The 19,283-nt window shown below is 36.2% G+C and overlaps 1 protein-coding gene across 4 annotated transcripts in view; it reads left to right on the top strand.

The window, feature by feature from the left end:
* Positions 1–18,353, top strand: part of KCNH7 (potassium voltage-gated channel subfamily H member 7) — a 551,616-nt gene extending 533,263 nt beyond the window's left edge. For 3 of the 4 annotated variants that reach the window (XM_088829781.1, XM_088829779.1, XM_088829777.1), the window contains 4 exons: positions 2,861–3,124; positions 8,737–8,905; positions 16,089–16,281; positions 18,084–18,353. In XM_088829781.1, the coding sequence (XP_088685907.1) occupies positions 2,861–3,124; positions 8,737–8,905; positions 16,089–16,281; positions 18,084–18,353 (896 nt within the window). The remainder of the gene's footprint in view (positions 1–2,860; positions 3,125–8,736; positions 8,906–16,088; positions 16,282–18,083) is intronic. The other variant, XM_088829780.1, reaches the window with a different exon arrangement.
* Positions 18,354–19,283: the final 930 nt, after the last annotated feature.

Here is a 19,283-nt window from a genome sequence, read left to right as displayed (position 1 = left end):
CTCATTTCTAGCAAAGGGGAAAATGTAAAAACTTCTTCTGATGACTATTCAGAATACTATTTCTTGAATACGTAGCATTCAAGAAAGCAACTTTAAGAAATAATAATAATAAAATAGCACTAAGAATAACATTAAGAAAAAATAGCACCTAATACTATTTAATGTCTATTAAGTAATCCAGTTTAGGGACTTCCCTGGAGATCCAGTGGTTAACACTCCATGTTTCCACTGCAGGAGGGCACAGGTTCATCCCTAGTTGGGGAACTGAGATTCCCACATGCTACCAGGAGTGCCCTGCCCCCCAGCAAAAAAAAAAAAAAAAAGCCAGTTTAACTAGAAAAAGGCAGAAATGGAATATGCCATAAAAATCTAGAGGTATCGGGAGGCTAATTATTATGCATTTCAGTCCAATTTCATGTATTCCATTAGCCAACCTCCAGCCTAAGACTGAGCGGTTTCCATTGTTAATCCACAATTAGATTGTCATTTCAGCTGTCATTTTAAATGATCAAATTTGAAGCTTTGTTTTATCTAGTATGGAATAGAAAAATGTTGTTGCAGTATTGGGCTGTGTCAGAGAAATTGTTCATGTGGCCTGAGTTCCAAAAAGCATCTGGCTGATCATTCAGTCACAAAGAACACAGAAATAAATATGGAGTAATTTCCCCTATATACCTGAAAAAAATCAAGAATATAAAACTTTTTCTTCTTTCGTGATCCTGCTTTTACTGGGGATTTTTGTTAAAGGATTTAGATATCATGTATATAGAACAATTTGCTCCATTTTATGAGAATTAAATAATAATTCCTCATTCACCACATTGTAAACACATCCCAAGTTTAAATCAACAAGTTCTAATTCAGTTTAACACTATATGTTAACTGGTGAATTTTTACCTAAACATCCAAAATCAAGCTGTAAGTTAGTAAACTAAGACCAAGGCCCATGTGGTAGGTGGGACAGAACATTTTACTATGTATGAGATTTATACATCTACAGAGGACTCCTAAGACTGCCCAAGCTGATAAAACCATGTGATTTAAAAACTTGTGATGTGTATTCATTACAAGTGTCCACCTTAGCATTATCCTTACTTAGATTAGAATTATGAATTAAATGATAATTTAGTTTGCATTTGATTCTGCTGAAAAAGATTCCATGAAAGTGTTTAAAAGAAGAGCATTTCAGGGAAAATGAGAAGCCTTTGCTGATTCAATCCTCCTGGTGCCCAAACTGCACAAAGGTTTACTTAGAAGCAACAAATTGACCCAGTTCACTAAGCAGGTGTGAGGATAATTTAGAGAAATGAAGAATTTTCTATTTTTAATATTCACTTGCATAAAGTTGGAAACTATTGTGTTTTGAAGAATGAAATGGTATGTTCATAAAGTGGGAGAAATGATCAAATTTTCAGGTGGGAAGAAGTTAAAATCAAAGAAAACAGGAGGAGATGACAAGAATGCAGGAGAGCTGTGTCAGTGACACTGGAGATAGACAGCTTGTGTAAGAAGACTTGAATTTACAACCAACTAGATTAGTGGTTGAGCACTGAAGAGAAATATGAGGGACACTGAGTTATCAAGATGTCTACAGTGCTTGAGACTAGAAAAGTCTGTAGTCTTCTCAGTAATGATGAAATCACAAGTGAGAAATCTTAAAGAAAATAAATTAAGAATCTGCTTTCATTGCATTTAACTTTAATTGGCAGGATGTAAACAACTAACTCCTTAATAACCATGTCACATGAAGCTGGTTTTTGAAGTTTATCTACTTGTACCTTAGGCTGCTTTCGGGCTTCTCAAATTTTAAATTATGATTTTTTAAAAATAAAAGAAAAAGATCTCTGTTTAATTTTGTGCCATATGGGAATTTTAAAAAACAGTTTGAAGTTTCTCTGGAGTGGCCTTAAATCATTTCATTTGGCCTTCTATAAATAACAAAGTATAATCAGGCAGAGAGTAGATGGAGACACTGTCTTAAACATTTCTCTAGAAAATGATATACCTTCTGGAGTATGTTGGTTAGTTATTAGTGGTAACCACATGGAGAATTATACTGTCTCCCCAGGACACTAATGGAAACAAGTTCTGAGATTTGTCTCTTAGTTTTTCCTGCTGAAATATGTTCTAACACAATGTTCAGGGCTGAAATTATCCTGACATTTTAGTATAAAACAGCCAGTGTGCACTACTGGCTTTAATGTAATTAGGTAAACCTACCTAAATTACTATTTTCAAGTTTTATATTATTTGCAATATGCTGCACAACCAAACCTCATGGTATGTCAAGGCCATTATACGGATTGAACTAAGGCTGAAATTCAGCCTGCCAGCCTTTACCATAAAGGGGCTTCTGGATTTGACCTTCACAATGAGTAAATGACCACCACAGATGAGAGGGCATGAAGGTTAAAAATAAATTTACAATAAGCTGCATAGTGGTGATATTTTAGAATTGAGACACGTTTTTTTTCACTGTTTCATTTCCTTAAAGAGATAGTACACCAGATTTTAAGAATACAAATGACCGTTGAGTGTGTATAAATAAGGTTTAAATTACCCTATAGTTTATTTCTGAGATATAAATGTGATTACTGTCACAGGTATGCCTTTATTTTGAAATGCATAATGTTATTTTATGACTAATCTAATGCACTGTGAATTAAGATTTAAAAATCTTCTTAAATAGCTATATTTTCAGTAGGATAAAAAAAGAAAGAACAACATTTTGGAAGTTTAAAAAAATTCTGTGTTAAATTTATTCAAAAAACACACTATGAAAAAGCAAGTTTATGTAGTTAGTGTTATGCGTAGAGTCTCATATTTGATTATCTTCTATAAAATAACTTTTCTTTGATAGATTTTGGCAAAGGAAGTACTACAAATGACCCTGAAGACTCTATAGATACCATAAGACATTACCAGAGTTCCAAAAAGCACTTCGAAGAGAAAAAAAGCAGATCTTCATCTTTCATCTCCTCCATTGATGATGAACAAAAGCCTCTCTTCTCAGGACTTGCTGATTCTCCTCCAGGAATAGGGAAAGCAACTGGACTTGATCTTGAAGAAACATTGCCCACCTCAGGAAGAATTCACATAGATAAAAGAAGTCACTCTTGCAAAGGTAACCAAGTTTCTCAGGAATCAGTTTGTCTCATGTCAGTGCTAATCACAAAATGCTGACTTTGTACAAATGAAAAGCCATACCACATGTTAATCGAATCTGCAATTTCATGACGTATTTACAAAGATCAAATCTTAGATCATCTACAAAGTGTCTGTAGGATTCTGGGATAGTGGTCATTATTCCCAATTATAGCATAAGAAGTTCTGTGTGGTCAGTCAGGCCTAACACAATGCCACATAGAACATGGTAGGAATATCTTTTGTAGTGATTCCATGGGAGGGGGGACCAATGAGTATTTGAAGAATTCTAACCCATTTATCCTTATATGTATCTTCTTTATCCATGAAAATGAAAGCATTAGTCACCCAGTCATGTCTGACTCTGACCCCGTGCATTGTAGCCTGCCAGGCTCCTCTGTCCATGGAATTCTCCAGGCAAGAGTACTGGAATGGGTAGTCATTCCCTTCTCCAAAGGATCTTCCTTACCCAGAGATTGAACCTGGGTCTCCTGCATTGTAGGCAGATTCTTTACCACCTGAGCCACTAGGGAAGCCCTCTGTATTCATTCGCACCCCTAAACCTGTTTTTATAATATGAAAGGCCAATTCAATCAAAATACAATAAATACTAAAAATGAGCTTCAGTTTACTGGGAATTATGAGAAAATGGGGATAAATGACCCTAAATAAAATACGCTTTTGATTCAACTCATTGGAACACATCTGTTTATAAGGGATATCCAAATATATGGGTTATGTTTTAGACAAAATGCATGAACTGTGTGACTGTGCTTAATAAATGTATCCAGATTTGATGCTGAAGGATGGAAAACTCAGAAAAACTTGAGGACTACTACATTAAAGAACAATTAATTTAGCATAACAGGAGCTAGATCTACAGATCTTATTATCTCACTAAGAATATGTAAGAACAGGCATGGGCAGACTGCCTGGGTTCCAGATCCAAGTCTGTGACATGCTCTCTTCATGTCTTGACAGACCTTACTAAGACTCAGTTTTAACATCTTCAAAATAGGAATAATATTTTCTAACCAACTAGTCTGTTGTGATTATCAAACAAGATAATTGCATAAATTACTTTCTCTGAAATAAAATCCCCAACTCTGTTTAGTATTTTCTCACAGTTTTTACTTTCTAAAACTTTAATCATTGAATATATTCCTAGATAGATAAAAATGTAGAGATGAAGAAAGTATAGCAAAAAAAATAAAGAAACTATAACAAAAATGAGGGCAAAATAGGATGTTCTTGAACTGGCAGGATACAAAATTATGGCACAGTGTAAGTAAATATTACTTATCATTGTCACCATTTTTCAAAGTGACTGTATCTGAAAACAAAAGTTTTACTGAACTTAGGATGTTTAGGCTTTACATTTGTCCAGAGTTACTTTCCATTTTATCAAATCAGCTTTTGGCATGACCCCAAGTTGAAGTAAGCTAAGAATATATGCAAATGTTCTCTGAACAATCTAAAATCTTGATGAAGTGAATGAAAATAGTACCTCATTTATCACAATGGAAGAATGGAATATTAGATGTGATTACTAAATGTCCCATTTTAGTTATTTATGAAAACGGATTCTGGGAAGTGCTAAAAATAATAAAAGGTTGCATCATGGAAGTCAGAAGTTCTGAAGAACTTGCTGAACCATCCTACTGTCTTCAAAAGAGTATAACTGAGTGGGCCTGATTTTTTTCAAAATACTTTTGTTGTTTTCCTCTTGAGTTTTAAAGCCTCAAGTGACAAGTTATTAAAGATACATTTGGGGGATTTTATTCAACTTGATGATGACTCTCACTGACAATGAATTCTCATGCCCTTCATCTTATGTTTTCGCTTGCCACGTCTTCCAATTATTTTTAATTAGCTATTTTACATGCACGATAAAAGATAGTATTCTATAAAATCTAAGTTAATATCTACAAATTTTAATTTTCAAAAATGTATAATGACATTTCTGTTCAAATAAACAGTTGCCTTTAAAACTCATAGTTAAATATTCATGTCAATTGAATAGGCGTAATTGATGCTGCATAGAGTCAATCCGTGTAACACATGGTTAACCTAGATAATTAATATGACTAACCAGTGGAGAATTCTAAAATTTCATTCAATGCAAATTTCTTTCTCTAATAATTTTTTAAGGTGAAATACTGTGCAATTGTAAAGAATTTGAATAATATGTAGGGTGTAATTGTAACTGTTGTGATTCAAACTACTAAATCTCCACAGATTTTAGTTTTATCGTCAATAGGAAATGCCACTTACATTTCTAGCATTTGTCATGCTGAATCCAACAGAGAAGCACCTTTAGACAGAACTGAAAAGAAAAAAATCAAACTAAATACACTCTGATCCTACTTAGATTGAGGTCAAAAGTTGACTCTAGGAAAATTATGTACCCAGAACCAAATGAAAGTTTACTTTCTGTTCATCCATTTCCAGAAATTTGTCTTGCAACTATAGCAACATTTTCCAAGGCAACCGAGTGCAGATTCTTTCGGAGCTATATTTAGAAAGTATCTAAAAGGATGTTCATTTTGATTAAGACCACTAAGCAGGATCTCCTCTTTGAACTCTTTTTTTTCATATACTGCTGTTAAAACAAGCTAATCACACATATCCAGATTTTAATAAAAGAGTAAATTATAATCAAGGAAGACTTTACCCAATAGTTTACGAGTATTCTTTTTTGCTAAGAGATTATCAGATTTTTTCTTAATCACTGAAGAAAAAATAAAATGCTACATAATTTATTGCATGTAATTCACCACTGTTATTTAAAAATCAATATCTTATATATGATTTGAGAATGAGAGCTATTAAGCATAAGTGGAAATTCTGTAAGCTTTCTCAGCACAAAACTTCTGAGTATAATATGTAACTTCCATCCTGTCAGTTTTATTGTTTTTGTTTTATTGTCTAGCAAGAGGCTAGACAGGGAGAAACATTGGCATCATCCAGCCATTTATATGAGTGTTCTATTTGTTTGGCATTACTTCTCTAAAATTGAAAACCTAGTGTACTAAAACATTATATTATTGTTTTACATTTTAAAGTCACATGTGTGTGAATAAGAAATCATACCTTTCAGTGAAAATCTGCTGATGTATTACTTAAAAGTTCAGCCATAACGTTTCTGATGTTCAATTTCATAGGAAATTACATATTGTCACTTTAGAAAACAAAACACCAGTTGTGTCCGACTCTTTGGGATCCCATTAACTATAGCCCACCAGGCTCCTCTCTCCATGGAATTCTCCAGGCAAGAGTAGTGAAGTGGATTGCCATTTCCTCCTCCAGGGGATCTTCCTGACCCAGGGATCCAACCCAGGTCTCCTGCATTGCAGGCAGACTCTTTACCAACTTTCCTACTAAGGAAGCCCCTTCCTTAGGATAAGGAAGGCTTTAATTTCCTCTGAGGTCTGGTAACCATTTCAATAGTATAGGGAACCCTGACCTTATGTTTTCCTAATACCATCTTTGGATGTGCCAATCCCTTTGTTAGAGCTTCACCCAAATGAAGCAGAAATTGTTGGCACCTCATTAGAGATTTCTATGCATTCAAAGATAAAAGTATAGTGGTAGAAAAACCATGAAGAAAAGGTTCAGAAATTGTGTCTGCTACCTGTGGGTAGGGGGTACTTTTGAAGAAACTGTAGGAAGGGAAGGGATTTCAAGAAACCCTGCAAATCCTGTTCCTTGTTTCTAGAATCATAGTTAATTCTCCCCAAATTGGTTACTTTCTATCCAATTTTTAAAATACACAAAGATATAAATTCCATAACTTTACATAACTTTCATCAGTTTAATCATAAATACTTGTCCAAAAGAAAAAACAAAAGTCTTTCTATCAAAGCAAAATCACTTTTTGTTATTTAAGTCTATTTCCGAGTGAAAATGAAGTCAGTCTTTTTCTCCTACCAGTCCTCTGAGTGAGGAAAACATACTCCTTTTTTCTCTCTGAAATAAACTCCCAACTCCACTAGTACTGGGTTGGTGTGCCATGTGCTCAGTTATGTCCAACTCTTTGAGACCCTATGGACTGTAGGATTCCAGGCTCCTCTGTCCATGAGATTTTCTAAGCAAGAATACTGGAGTGGGTTGCCGTTTCCTCTTCCAAGTGCTCTTCCTGACCCAGAGATTGAATCAGCTTCTCATGTGTCTCCTGCATTGCAGGTGTATTCTTTACCTGCTGAGCCACCAGGGAAATGCCAACTAGTATTTTTTCATGGGTTTTATTTCTCAAACTTTCAATTGTTTTAAGTACTTCTTAGATACATGAAATGCAGACGGTAAGAAAGCATAGCAGAAGTCATCAAAAGCCTACTACAGAAGTGAGAGGGAAAATAAGATATTATATTTGCCCTCAAATATTGACAACTTGCAAATACAGATTTTTAGAGAAACAGTAAATTAAATGAGGTTCAGAAAATGAACCTCTGTAAGAAAAATGATTAAAACCTTGTTAGACTGAATTCCTCAAGGGCAGGGCCTATGTCTTCTTCATCTCTAACTCCTCTACAATTAGCAAAGTGTCTGGCACATAACAGACATGCAGACCATCTGAAAAGTGGACTTGAACAGATAAGTGATATGTTTTAAAGTAAAAGGAGATCAATCCTGGGTGTTCGTTGGAAGGACTGATTCTAAAGCTGAAACTCCAATACTTTGGCCACCTCATGCGACGAGTTGACTCACTGGAAAAGACTCTGATGCTGGGAGGGATTGGGGGCGGGAGCAGAAGGGGACGACAGAGAATGAGATGGCTGGATGGCATCACTGACTCGATTGACATGAGTTTGAGTGAACTCTGGGAGTTGGTGATGGACAGGGAGGCCTGGTGTGCTGTGATTCATGGGGTCGCAGAGAGTCAGACACGACTGAGCGACTGAACTGAACTGAACTGAACTGAACATAAAAATATTTTAAATAAAAGAGCCCCAAGGAAAAATATTGAAATTTAATGTGTGTAAATTAAACGACAGTGCAGAAGTAGCTACAAGAAAACATTAAAATATGAAAGAATGTCATGGGACATTAGGTCAAGAGGCCTCTTCCCTTCTTTAATGGCTCATCGTTCTTTGGGTCTACTTTGAGTTTAGTTGGTCTAAGGGAATCCTGAAGATCATCACTTCCCCATGGCTCTCTCTTCTCGAACCCACTCTGAATCATTAAGTTTGCAAATTATTCTGTGGGAAAGAGCCCTAAAATCTTCAATCTGAGGTGAACCAGTACATACATATGGTGCTGTTTCTACCCAAATGCAAAAACTCAAAGTCTTTCTTCTCTTAGTAGAGTTTAGGGTTGGCCATCCATGTTTCCCCTTAGCAGAAAATAGAAGGGGAAATTGTACCGAAGACTCATAACCAGCTGTGTGGAAATAGGTGGGGGAGGTGGCAGTCAGGATCAGGATGGATGGGAGTCAGCTACCTATTGGTTGTAGTTGCTCGACAGGTCCCTGAGTGACTGTGGTTCTGTCTTCCAGTTAAATTTCAAGATCCCTTCCTGCTTGTATTGTGGATGTCTCTGTAGCTACAAATGGGCACCCAAAGAAGCTGATATCCATTTTGCTGTTTCTCACAGATATCACTGACACAAGAAGCTGGGAAAGAGAAAATGCTGGGACTCAGGCTGATGAGTCTAGTCCCTCAGCACTTCAGCGAGCTGCCTGGGGAGTCTCTGAAACCGAAAGCGACCTCACCTATGGAGAAGTGGAACAAAGATTAGATTTGCTTCAGGAACAGCTTAACAGGTATAAGCAATCGCCAGGCAAAGGAATAACGTAATCCAAGCCCTTAGTGAGGTCTGGCTTTACGCTTTGTAAATAGCAAATTCATCCTGCCATAGATCTCATATACACTTTCTTTATACATTTTCTCATTTAAAATAAGACTAGGAGTTGACAGAATTATTAATGTCTTGCAAGGAGCATTTATTTAGAACACTTCACACTTTTGGCAGCATGAATCCTATTTTTTTCTTGTCATAAAATCAGTATCTCATCAGCATTGCTTGCCTAAGAAACTTCCTTTTTTAATCCCCCCAAATAACTCATATTTAGTTTGTTGACTAACACCCTTCCTCTTTCAATCCTCCTTTTACTTTGAGGTGGTTCCTGGTAACTTAGATATGTGTTATGGCATTTGTTTTAATATTGACAAAATTATTTAAACATTTATTTTTTCAGCCAACTTGTCAAAAATGTGATTGAGTTGAAGTCCAGATCCTCTCCATTTTCCCTCCATCTTTGATCTATGACCTTTTAAGATAAGGAATAAATTTTGGTTTTAGAAAGGATAGAACCCCTTAATCCAAATCTACATGGGTTCCTTAAAATTAAACTGATCAATCAGATTTAAGAAAAATAGACGTATGATACTGTTTTAGTTGTGTTACATATGGAAAGTGACCTTGATTCAAGGTATTTTCCAGGACACCACTGGGCAAGGTATTCCAATAGTCACTCATGAAAAACCACATGGATTAAATTAAGATGCTCAAATCACAGGATTTACTAAATCAACTTAAAACACACAGTGAGTGATGAGGAGAGCCAGATGGGGTAATTAACACATTTCTAATACGTACAATCCTGGTAAAAGAATCGCACAACCCGAATCCTGATTTACATGACATTTATATATATATATCTCATCAGCCTTCCCTGCTGATGGTGTGGTTCTGTGGATGAGAATCGAGATTTACACAAAAAAGTTCCAAAGATAAAAACTGCCTAACACCAATAACACACACTTACTCCATCACTGAAATGTAAGGTCAAGTACACTTGGCCACAGTATGAACCATACTCTGGTTTGTTACATCATATTTCTATTCTATCTTTGGAACATCTTGCAGGTTGCTAACATACCCTTTGTATTTAATGCATCTTATGAAGTCTGCCAAACTACTTGCTTACTCACTATCTATACTCACCACATTCTATGTGTTTTGCTTTTACACATAAACTAGCTACTATGCTTACTTTTTCTTGTGTTTTGTTAATGTTGCTTGTTGTTTTATTGTTTTTAAAAAAGAAATCTTTATACCAGAATTGAGCAGTGTCAAATAATACAGTAAGCATAAAAATGTCTGTCTCCACAAATATACATTACCATGAAAGATGAATTAGCAATTAAAATACACAAAAGGAATTGGAAAACCAATTTGTAAATTTAAATAAATTTTTATGCCTTAATTTCAAAGAAAAGTGTGACAATACTGCATGAACTAATGATATCTTTTGTATTTTTTTCATGCAATTTAATCAAACTTTGAAAGTTAAAAAAAACTGAGATCTATATCCCATTCTCAAGTGTCAAATATCAGTCTTGTAAAATTGAAACATATCTGAGAAAATTAAAACAGATTATCACTTACTTAGAGTCAGTAATTCCTATTTAAGGTATAAGAACTTGACATGATCATACTTATTATTGCTCAGAGAAGCATATTTAGTTAATTACTACATTTCCTATCTCTCTCTTCTATTTATACCAAGCTACATTGATCTTTTAGCCATAATATATATCAAAATACATACTGTACACACAGAACTGATAGATGAAAGTGTGATTTCTGAACTTGACCTTCCTCTATTCCTGCATATTTCTTTGTCTGTTTGGCAGGTGTGTGTGTGGGGTGGGGGGCTCAGTGGCTCAATCGTGTCCAACTCTTTGAAACCCCATGGACTGTAGCCCACCAGGCTCCTCTCTCCATAGAATTTTCCAGGCAAAAATACTGGAGCTGATTGCCATTTTCTGTTTCAAGGAATCTTCCCAACCCAGAGGCAGAACCCACGTCTCTTTCATCTTCTGCATTGTGGGCAGATTCTTTACCACTGCGCCATCATGTAGTATGCATTCACTCCCTGGAGTAAATGAAAAAAAAATGACTGCATGAATGGATGAATGACAGGGACAGTGATTTCTTCAGCACGATACTTGCACAGCACTTAACAATTGTTCAGCCTAAAGTTATAACCCTCTCACTTGACTACTAACAGTATTACTAGATCAAGTCATTTAAATTTCTCCAGCCTCAGTTTACTTTTTCGACCTCTTCTGACCTGCAATATTATTGTGAAGACTGTAATACATGTGGAGAGTATATATGCTACAAAATAGAAAGAGTTGTGGTTAGGCAAAACATAATTAACAATGAACTTAACTTCATTTCTATTATTGATACTTGTTTGAGTATATTCTTCTACTCTTCATATAGTTCTATGTTACCTAATTTGGATCTTTCTTGAAGGTGAAATTTGAGATTTTAATTTTCCCTTGTTGCCTTGTCATGGATGCCAGTCATTGCTGCTAGTGTAAATCAAACTGAAAAAACTTGCCTTTAATGTGTCCTGGAACTGAAAGTATAAATTTTAAGGGCATGTACACCTAGTTCCCATTTGGTTTGCAACGACCTATTAATACTAATACTAATGGGCTTCCCTGGTAGTTCAGTTGGTAAAGAATCTGCCTGCAGGACCCAGGTTCAATCCCTGGGTCAGGAAGATCCCCTGGGGAAGGAAATGGCAAACCATTCCAGTATCCTTGCCTGGAAAATCCCATGGACAAAGGAGCCTGGTGTGCTGCAGTCATGGGGTCGCAAAGAGTTGGGCATGACTGAACAACTAACACACTGTTAATACTAATAGCTGTTATTATTTTATTATGTTAGTTTTAAAATTACTTTTATACAATACTTTTTTTCACAGCCAAACGGCAACTAAATCTTTTTGACATGTCCTAGCATCTCTATGTTTTTGAGCATATTTACTTTCTTTTACTAAATTATAGCTAGCTTTCAAAAACATTTTATTGCCTGACTCAACCTCTTTGGATTTAAAATCCAATATATTGCATTTTACTGCACAAACATCTCCAAGTACCTGTTTCCTCCACTTTAGAAGGCAAAAGTTTGAAGAAGGGAGCTCGATTTAAACTTCAGCTTTTCAGGGTGAGAATCCTGGTATACTTTCTTAAGTTGGATCTACTCTGTTTAGCTTCAGCATTCTGTTCAAATGTAGTAGAACTGTAAATTTCTTTCCCATTTGTTTCATCCAAATACACATATTATGTACACAGTGCAATAAAAACAAATATAAATAGTCTATCTTGAGTCATCCTGGCTGTTGCTGCTTTTTGCTTTAATGGCCAATTAAACTCTATATGGGGTTAAAAGTTTACATAAGAAATGTTCTTACATACTTATATATTATGCCTATGGATATACATATTTAGGGAAAATCACTAACGCTTGATCCCAAAGCCATGCATCTCAAACTTTAATGTGCTTTCGAATCACCTGGGGATCTTGTTAAAATGTAGTTTCTAAGTCTAGGTCTAGAATCCACATTCTAACAAGCTCCCAAATCTGACCACACTTTGTATAGGGAAGCCCGAGAGGATATAAAAGCTTTCAGTGCTGACTCCATCCCTTGCAGAACACTGTGCCTGGTACACTGTGAGTCTTTGATAATATGTGAATGAAAACATTCATTTTACACAGCTGTTTAGCTATGCTGATGTAGAGGAAGAAAAGTAAATTTCCCTCTACCTTTCTGAGTGTCTGGCTGAGACCCCCTATAATAAAAGATTAACAAGAAAAAAAAGAACATAAATGTATTAATATGTATGCCTCATGGACACATGGGAGATCCTCAGAGGAAAATGAGTTACTCCCTGAGGTGCCTTAGAATTCAGGATTAAATACCATCTTAATAGGGAAAGGGGCTGGGGGATTTAGGTCCCTTAGAGGAGAGTAAATGATTTTTAAGATAGATGAATGATCCCTTGAAAGAACAGGTGGGAGGTATGATAGTTTGTGATAAAGTTTGTCTTGGTGTGATGCCTCTTCTGCAACAAAATTCAATCTTCCCTGGTTGTTGAAACTCCCAGGGAAGGGATTTATGACAGTTGAGTTCCTTCTGGAATATCTGCCTTTAGGCAGATAAGAGAAGTTCAGAGAAAGCCTCTCCCCACACTTGCTGTTCTCCAAGTGCCTACAGCTCAAAAGAATCAATATGCCAAAGTGGCTTATTTTGGGGTGGCATCTGCTGCTACCCTTCACTGGCAAAAGAAAAAGTTATAAAATTTGAGTTTTTCTGTTTTAAAGATCAAGCTAGAATTTTTCAAAATTCTCTCTAATTCTTCCAGAGTAGAATAGATTATTTAGTGTCATCCGAAGAGTCCATTCCAATTAAACTGATAGACCCTAATCATAAAACATGAAAATACAACCTATGCATAACAGAGAAATTCTTTACTAAAATTCTTCTTCTTGAATGTTTTAGTCTCTGGGTGGGCTGCTGTAACAAAAATACAATAGACTGGGTTGTTTATAAACAACAGATATTTCTCAGTTCTGGAGACTGGCAAGTTCAAGATTGAAGTGCTTGGAGATTCTGTATCTAATGAGAGCAAGTTTCCTGGTTCATAGATGGCTGTCTTCTCACTGTGTCCTCACATGATAGGAGGAAGGGAGCTCTTTGGGGCTCTGGCTTATGAGGCACTAATACCATTCATGAAGGATCTACCTTTATGACTTAATTATATCCCAAAGGCCATACCTCTTACTACCATCACATTGTGGTTAGGATTTCACCATTAGCATTTCAACATAAACATTCAATCCATTGCAAAATATCAGACTATCATTAATACAACTAAACTAAGGATTCATAATCACTGTGGGAAAACCTCGACCTAGAAAGAGTCTTTAATGTTATCTCAGAAAGGAAAGTAAAAAGTGGGGTATTTATATGCCTTTGGAGTTTGGGCCTTTCAGGTCGAAAAACTGAGGGATTTGGGCTAAGTTCATAACATGATAGTCCAGGACTGATGGGCACAGTGACATGAGGATCTTAAAGCAAGTATAGATAAATAAAATTTGATTAAGCAAGTTATTTGCTCTCAAGATCAGTTTGCTGTCTCCAGTGAGTTAATCTGTAGAATTTTCCTGTGGGTATAAAGTTATTTATTCCCTTAAACTTATTTTTCTCAGGCAAAGTTTTCCTGAAACAAGCAGCAAAGTCATGTTGATAAAAGTGGTCTACAGTCTTAGCTGAGTCATGTTGGCACCAACAGTCTCGTTCTCACCCTGCAACAGCTGCCCCACCTGCAGATGATGGTCTTCTGTTCAGAAGTCCCACTAATGGGCCGCATGCTGCTGTCACTGAAGACACACTTCCAATCAATTTTTCCTTCTCAGACACAATTCACCTAGACAGAATCTGTGATATAGAGATCCTGTTTCTTGAAGATGACTGCTGTTTGACAGAGGTTTTGTAAGGAATCAAAATAATTAGCATAAGGTTTGACTCTCTATTGGGTCTTTAATCTCATTTGTTGATGAAGTTTTTATTATTCCACTGTCCACCCCCAAATCCTTCTACATGTAATGTATAAGCTACTCCCTAAATATTAAATGCTGTTCATGATAGGATAAATTCATACAGAAATATTTACAATGAATATGGAATTTTCTTTGGGGACTCAGAGGAGAGAGAAATTAATTCTGAATAAGGTAAGATTTCAGTGTCCAGATAAAATCTGTGCCATATTTTGAAGCATGAAAGAAAGTATTGAGGCTTAATAAAATAATGAGTCTTCTCTGTTTAGTTAGAACCATAAAAATATTAGATCAGAACAATGGGTAGCAAGTAGATATTAAGCTAGTTGATAATTCAAATTTTTGGTGTGTGGTTTTGACACCTGTAAGGCACAGTCATGTATAATTTATAGCTATTTGTTTAGAAAACACTAAGCTACATGGCTATACATACCAAATATACCAAATCTAGAAAAGCTGTACAAATAATGACAGGTCACCATGATTCTCAGAAGGAAAATTTCTAGTGTCAATATTAAAAACTAGAAGAATGATCTTTTTTTCATGTTGTCCAGGTTTATTCTCTTTCCTCTCAAATCAAAGGTTAAATTCTCTCCATTTCGAACTCACAAATATAGCATGTATATAACTGAGCAAAATTAGTCTATGCTTTTAACATTTTGGGGACAATTTACCTTTTTCTTGCATTTTCCATTGAAACAGAATAGTAAGCACAAATTGTTAAAAGTTATCTCAAGAGGCATATGGTCTAAATTTTCTGTTTTATACCCACAAAATTCTTTTTTAATACTGTTAACACACGCAAAGGAGAGGAATCAGATCCATTGTATTCTGTTGGTTTTTTCTCTTGAATTTTAATTTAAAATGAGAATGAAATTAAGAGGCCATTTGGCTGCTTGTGAAGTTTGAGGGAAAAATGATCAGGCTGGTATTTTGCAAGCCAGATGGGCTATAGAAGCAAGTGAACTTTTATATTTGGTCTGTTTCTGAATACCAAAGGCCCTGAACTATAGATGGGAAAGGAATTCAGCATTTGACAGTACTTAACATTAAGGAAAGAATGTAATGAATAATATACAATACTTGATGTGAGCAGGAGAGAGGTAACATAAAATATTGATAATAAAAATTTGAAACATAATAAATTATCCAATTGTTGCAATTATGAAAGAAATGTGCTATAATATCTCTTTCTGAAAGAGTAAATAAAATGTTCCTGAGAAACTGACCAAAACCTGACTTAAAAGCAAAGAGAATGACTGATTAAAAATAGATTCTCAATGTATTTTCCATTTTGAAATCAATGAAGCTTAACTGTAATGTAATACAATGTACACTGTGAAAATGTAGTCTTTTCATTCTGATGTTTTTCTGTTAAGATCTTATAAAAGGAACAGGAGCAATGATCATTATCAGAGCCATTAGTGTGATATAGCAAGTAAGCGTCTCCGTGCTCCCTCTCCTGTCCTTCTTGTTTAAAGCAAGGCCACAATTCTGTTTGGTGCTGCTGCTGCAGTTTTTATCAAATGTTTTGCAATCCTGAACTGTTTTAGGACTGTCTTCCCCCATTTCTGTCTGTCCTGCAGACTTGAATCCCAAATGACTGCAGACATCCAGACCATCTTACAGCTGCTGCAGAAACAAACCACTGTGGTCCCACCAGCCTATAGTATGGTAACTGCAGGAGGAGAGTATCAGAGACCCACCCTCCGCCTGATGAGAGCCAGTCACCCGGTAGCGTCCATCAAGACAGATCGGAGTTTCAGTCCTTCCTCACAGGTGAGTAAAGACAGGGTATAACAGAGAGCATCACTTGAGGTGTGTTTCCCGGGACCATCTGAGTCAGAGTCAAATAACCTGGGCTGCTGCAGAAAATGCATCCTCTCACTTCCACCTGTCTCTGCTCAATTAGAACGTCTGGGAATGAGCCCTGTAATCTCTGTTTTAAACAAGTTTCCCTCAGTTTCACCTCTTCTCCCCAGTTCTTTTGCTCATTTAAAGCTTAAGAACAATGGACCTAGAAGACTGATCTTGAAACACAATTTTTTTTTTTTTAAGAAAAAGTTTTTTCAAGAGTTAATCTACTTAAATTTATAAATGGTAGATCATTGAAAACCAAAGACTACCCCTGGGTACAAAAAACGTTTAGATAAAGGTTTGTAATTTGCATTAGAGACACTCTTGAACAGGATCTGGGGAAGGAAGGGGCAAGAAACAGCAGCCGGCCAGACAAGACCTGAGACCAGGAGTAATCAGATAATAATCACATCTGTGCCCACCCATCACTAAGGAGCACTAAAAGTTTCTCACCTTGATGATGGTAGGAGAAATGTTAGTGTCCTTTATTTCTCCTCTGAAGTCCTGTGAGGAAGCCCTCTGATTTTGTCAATGTGAAAAGTGTAATTCCTTTGGAATTCCATTTTGGGAATCTTTCTTAATCACTTAAATACTGTGGCCAAACTGGACTTGTTATGCCCTGAGTCCGGTCCCCCCATACTGGTAGAATAAGACACTCACAGCAATGCAAAAGCAAGAATGGGGTTTATTTCTAGCTCGAGCTAGGGCTCATGCCTCCTCCAGCGCAGTGGAGTGGGACAAGAGCCCCGAGCCCAGGTCACAGCGGTTTTTATAATCTCAGGTTACATAAGCACCTATTTCTGTTCAAAAGATCAAGCTGGCAGAAGCTCATTGGCCAGTTCATGCACACACGGAAGCTCATTGGCCAGTTTATACGCGCGCGGGGTTTTTCTGGGGGATTTCCCTTTTTACTCTGATTGGCCCGACTTTTGGCGCCGGCGGGATCTTCTTAGGGAGGAGTTTCTGTGGACTTAGCCTCCACCCTCTCTCCAGGAAATCAAAACTTAGGCCTAAGCAAGGTCTCAGGCCTATCCTGGCTACTCAGATGTTAGGGCTCCTAACAGACTTAAGAACAGCGATTTAAATAAGAATTTACAGAACAATCTTGTAAAAACTTTTTTTAGAAGGTTGGGGATTGAGTGGAAAATGTTCTGGGGAATGAAACTATTTTAATAGCACAGAGTAATGTGACTGAAGGAAAATAATGCAATCTCTCTAAAGTATGAAGATAGAGATTGATTTATCTCTAACTGGTTTTGAATGACTGGGAAACATGTGAAATCATGCACCTTGTTTTTTGTTTTCAGTGGACTTACATGACATTTTCTGCCAAGGGATGGTTGATTTTCCTTCCTTTTTCTTTCTCTGTGTTCTCCAAATGTACTCATCAAATGACCCACCTTTCTGATCCCAGTTATGTTGGGAATTTTGAGTTAAAACTAATCTGGAAAACTCAGTGTGAAATATTGTGTTTAAAATAATAATAATAATCTGATATGGCTTCAGAGTAAAATTAAAGATCTTGGAATGGTTGGGTAAGATTATCTAAACTGACATCTGACCTCCAGTGTCTTGACCCACCTTTGAGAGGGAAAGATTGGTTAAGACCATTAATCAAATACAGATTTATGGGAGAAGTAAGCATGTTTAGATTTCATGGTGTCATTTAGAAATATGTCCAAATGAATTATAAAAATGTGTTTTCTTCTCTTTTCTTTCATCAGTGTCCTGAATTTCTAGACCTTGAAAAATCTAAACTTAAATCCAAAGAATCCCTCTCAAGTGGAGTGCACCTGAACACCGCTTCGGAAGACAACTTGACTTCACTTTTAAAACAAGACAGTGATCTCTCTTTAGAGCTTCACCCCCCAAGGCAAAGGAAAACTTGCCTTCATCCAATTAGGCATCCCTCTTTGACAGATTCATCCCTAAGCACTGTAGGAGTCTTGGGTCTTCATAGGCATGTTTCTGATCCTGGTCTTCCGGGAAAATAATCATTTTGTACTGTTTATTCCACATACAATGTAAGTGCTTTTAATGGCTGTTTTCCTTTTTGTATTTAAATCCTCTCTACTTGACTCAGGGGCTCACAAGGTACCATTATATGCAAAAGTACTGTATATTTTCCTAAATTGATGCTTGTAAGGTAAAATTGAGCAGTTAGGATGTAAATATATGTATGAACTCTTCTGTTCCAAATGTTAAAACTGCCAGCATCTCAAGGCACCTTACTTTTTATTTTTATTTTTTGAATCATGTGCATGCTAGGAAACTCCAATTTCTCTTGCATGGAGACTCCTATTTATTGCTTTTACTAAACCAGTACTTTGCTATGAAAATGCCTTCCAAGCAGGAAAGCAGAGGATAAAATTGTTCATGGATGCAACTCAGATGATCCTCAACTCATGGAAGTTCAAGGGGGTGAAAGAGAACCTGATCAATTTTGAGAACAGATATCCTTCTGGATTGAGATGTTTATAGATAATTACATTCATTCTAGCACATTGAAAAAAAATACAGTTTTAGAGTTATAAATTTCTGACAGTAGAGGAAACCATTCCCAAATACATGAATATAGGCCAACTTTAATGAGGACAAAAAGGCCTATTTAAAATTGTTTCTCTAACTGTATTCACAACTGTATTCACAAACTCCCTAAAATATTTTCCATTGGCACATTTCCTTAAATGCTTAGAAACAAGTTTCTCTAATTTTTATTTTCTTTTTTGTTGGTGGGTGGTGTTGGAAGCGAGTCATCTTAAGAACTGCTGAAGTGCTACAGACACAAACTAATATCCACAGCTTTCTTCTGACTCACATTTTAAGGCAATACTGAATTTGATCAGTAAGACTTTTGATCAAATTAGCACACATTGTTTTCTTTCCAAAAACTGTGCAATTTTAGTGGATTTATGTGGCAAAAG

Source organism: Moschus berezovskii, chromosome 2 (genome assembly GCF_049115385.1).
Source record: "Moschus berezovskii isolate FMDL1 chromosome 2, NW_MosBer_1.0, whole genome shotgun sequence".
In the NCBI taxonomy this organism is placed as follows: Eukaryota; Metazoa; Chordata; class Mammalia; order Artiodactyla; family Moschidae; genus Moschus; species Moschus berezovskii.
Note: the sequence above shows the minus strand (reverse complement) of the source record. Positions and strands in the feature narration are given on the sequence as shown.